Source organism: Octopus bimaculoides, chromosome 23 (assembly GCF_001194135.2).
Source record: "Octopus bimaculoides isolate UCB-OBI-ISO-001 chromosome 23, ASM119413v2, whole genome shotgun sequence".
Classification (NCBI taxonomy): domain Eukaryota; kingdom Metazoa; phylum Mollusca; class Cephalopoda; order Octopoda; family Octopodidae; genus Octopus; species Octopus bimaculoides.
Genome location: NC_069003.1, coordinates 23,619,322 through 23,623,152, shown reverse-complemented (window position 1 = coordinate 23,623,152; position 3,831 = coordinate 23,619,322). Strand labels below are relative to the sequence as shown.

At 36.2% G+C, this 3,831-nt stretch overlaps 1 protein-coding gene across 2 annotated transcripts in view; it reads left to right on the top strand.

Annotated features, from left to right (window-relative positions):
* LOC106882909 (agrin) overlaps window positions 1–3,831 on the top strand; it is a 38,804-nt gene that overhangs the window by 16,734 nt on the left and 18,239 nt on the right. For both annotated transcript variants that reach the window (XM_052975906.1, XM_052975905.1), the window contains exon 2: window positions 160–1,048. In XM_052975906.1, the coding sequence (XP_052831866.1) occupies window positions 730–1,048 (319 nt within the window). In that variant the 5' untranslated portion in view covers window positions 160–729. The remainder of the gene's footprint in view (window positions 1–159; window positions 1,049–3,831) is intronic.

Below are 3,831 nucleotides of genomic sequence, written 5' to 3'. Positions count from 1 at the left end.
CCCCCACCCACCCCTCCGCAACATCCTCTCTTCCTTCCCCTCTAAACCCTCTCCTCCTCCTTCTCCTCCACAACATGCCCTCCTCCTCCTCCTTCCTTTCTAACAATCATTTAAACTATCTTCTATTATATATTATTTTCCCTTCATTCTATATTACAGATTTACGTCATCACAAATATAAAGACAACCAGTTTTCCCTGCTTCCTCCTGACCAATGAAAAACCAGACAAGAAAGACATTCACTTCACATTGGACAACTAATTCATCTTTACACCCAACGCTAGACAATCCTCGCTCTCTTCGCAACTGACCTGCAACTGACCCACAGCAACCGAGCCCGCAAATAAAGAAGTCTAACTCTTTTATGTATCATTGCCATCATTAAGACTGACCAAATTCCGGTCGGAACCAAACCACAAAAGAACAAAAGTCCAGGATTCAATCGCAACAAAAGCTGCTACCAAGTATTGTTCATCGTCTGTTTGTCTATCTGTCTATTTATTTATCTACTTAACAAAACTATCAATCAATATCTACATAACAACCTTAGTAGATATCCTTTCGTTTCTCTTTCACTATATTCCATACATGTGTATTGAATGCTCTTATATAGATATATAGATATATCTATATATAGCAAATTCAAATACATGTAGGAAGATAAAGCAGACCAACTATACTGCATCTCCCTTGATGTGCTAAAAGAAGCAACACAATACACGATTCCTTATGGAGTATTTCACTGGACACTCGGTTCTCCTAGCAGCGAGTACACATTACGGACCACAACGGCTGAAATCCTCCAGGATGTTTTCCTTAGTTACACTGTCAACTGTCCTTCAGTTGCTACTCCTGCTACTTCTCGGTTGTATTCAAACGACAGATGCTGGTCAGTTGCTGTCCAGGGGGTGTGAATTGAAGTGCAAAAACTGTCCCCAGTTACAGTTCTGTACGGGTGAGGTGGTCAAGGACCACTGCGGCTGCTGTCAAGTTTGCTCTTCGGACCTATACCAACCTCACGTCAGGCTCACACCTCTACCAAATAAAAGTAAGTATTGCTTTCCCTTTTTACACTTTCATATATACATATATATATATATATATATATATATATATAACTATATACATATATATTATGCTATATACATATACATTCAGGGATTTCCATATGTATGTATTTGTGTGTATAAGAATAAGTGGAAAATGTACTTCTGATCGTTTAATTTAATAATTTACATAATTTATATAATTTGCATTATCCCATTTGGTTTTACAACGTTGGTGTAATCACGGGGGTAAAGCAAGTTATGATTAACTTTGTTACTTTTGTGAAATAATTGCTATGTATATATATATATATATATATATATATATATTAGTAATAACTGGCTTTATATAAAGAAAGTTGCAAATGAAACAACAGCAAAACACTTTTAAAGCAGCTGCTTGAGAATATTGATTCATTGTTTTAGACATGTGATCTTTGTTAGATTGTTTGTTCTCTGCTTCGTCTGTGTGCTGAGTAAATATAGAAAAAAATTATTTCTGCATTTTTCTTCTTTTATCATGTTGTTATCTAAATGATAGACACAGCTACTTAAACTGTATTTGTATCTCTAAATAAATACGCATTATTTATCTGAAATTTGATTGATACTATCATCAGTACATTTGTACAATAGAGAAAGTTGATATTTCGGAAATTTATTTGCTGTACATAACACCAAATGTTCACTAACAGATATTTGTTTAGTACAGGTATCTCGTATTTGTTGTCGATTAAACGTCATTCTTTTTCTTCAAAATTCATCTTGGTTACCCGTTTTTTTATGTTCAAGTTATGAAATTTTTCATAGTAAATATTTCTAAGATATATTCATAAGCTATCTCTTCAATAAGATTTTCACTTTTTGACTGCTGGAGGTTTTTTCGCGATTTATTCGGTACTGGCAACTAATTTCTGTAATCATTTTGTCTTTTACTTTTAATTATTATTTTCTGTGTGTGTGTCTGTGTGTGTGTATGTGTGTGTGTGTGTGTGTGTGTGTGTGTGTGTGTGTGTGTGTGTGTGTGTTTTGAGTACCCTCTCTAGTTTCGGATCTTGCTTCTTAGTACGCCATGAGTCAATTAGTGTAGGTTGGGACAAATGTCGCTCCTATTGCGGGTTCATATCTTTGAATATGGCCACTGAAATTGCAATAATTATTTTATAAGATGAAGTTTTTCTTTCTTCGTTCAGATAATCCGTTAGAATTTATTTTTCAGAAGCCTCTAATTGAGTCATGCGGAATCGTAGAATAAATAAAATTCTTCAAGTCAGAATTGGATGATCTCCGATCTATAAATATGTGGAATTGTAGCTTATGAACACGACGTGAAATGAGGCAATAAGAGTGTCTATGTTGATATATTTTGAGATATGTTCAAACATGATTATTTCCTCTCAAGAAACTCGGTTTGTGTTTCAGAATCAATTGCAAAAGAATATCCAAAAAGTTATTGAGCCTCTTGTGTTTTACAGGACGGACTCGCCACAATCAAGCTTAACTTATAATTGTTTGGATATGATATATTTAACTCACATTGAAATTGATAGTTTACAGGCATCCTTCACTGCTTTACTCTTGTACTCGTAAGTTGTAGATAGTCCCCAAATGTGAGACTACCATTACATTTACTTACTTCAGCCCTTCGTTCTCTACGGAGCATAGAGCTTCAACGATTTCCTCCCTTTACTTCCTGCCTGTTGTGTTATCCTTTCTGCAGCAGTTTCTTCAGGTCTTCTATGATAATTTCGCTCATTCATGGAACCAGATTACGGTCGGCGCACATTGAAATTGTCTTTCAGTAAATAAATGTTGCTCATTCGTGTAAACTGGTTCCCTCGATTCCAAGAAATATTCCATCTAGATAAGAAAAAGCTTTTCTTCTTGTTTTCATATAATAATAATCTTTCCGTGTCAAAATTTCTCAGAATTAATTTAATTTTTTTTTAATCCTCCACTACTATATCTGCGCCTGGTATTTATTTGTTTTATCGTTTCCACATTGAACTTGCTGGTTTTGTATTTTATCCATGAATTGGCTATTCGTGCTATACTCCGTTTTTAAAATTCGACTCCATAAATATAGAACTAGTTCGTTACTTTATTCCTTGCTTAAAGTAATATCAATTCTTTACTTTTACATTTTCTTTCTTTGCGATTACGAGTGACTCGTTAATTGATACGTTAAACCAGGCGACAGTTTAAGTCTCCCGTGAACAGGAATGGTTGCTCCGACAGGCTTCCATACAATTTTCTTGGCAAGACTATGGTTGACTTGAGACTACGATAGAAGATATTTGTCTCAGATACCCCAAATCCAACAAACTGACAAATTGACGCCACCTCCACCGCAGGACTTAATTTTCTTTATAAGCCAATACTTACTCTATCGATCTCTTTTGCCGATCACTTTTGCCGTTATTGGGACGTAAAGACACCAATATCTTTTGTCAAGTAGTGATGTGAGACAAACACAGGCACAAAGACACACACAGTGGGATCGACCCCCAAAACAGCATGGTCATAAATCCAACATTTTAACCACACAAATATGGCTGCTTATATCATAAACAATGGACTATAAACTGAGTAAGACTGACTTTTAGTCGGCGGTTAGAATATGACCAGCGCGGGAAAACAATTAGCAGGTCTTGGCGTAGATAGTCTTCTGACTGTCACAGAGGTGACTTCTTGGCATCGATGTTTTACTGTAGAGGTGGTGGTTGGAGGGGCGGTGTCGGAAGCGGCGGTGGCAGTGACGGCGCGGCGATTATGATATCGCAGC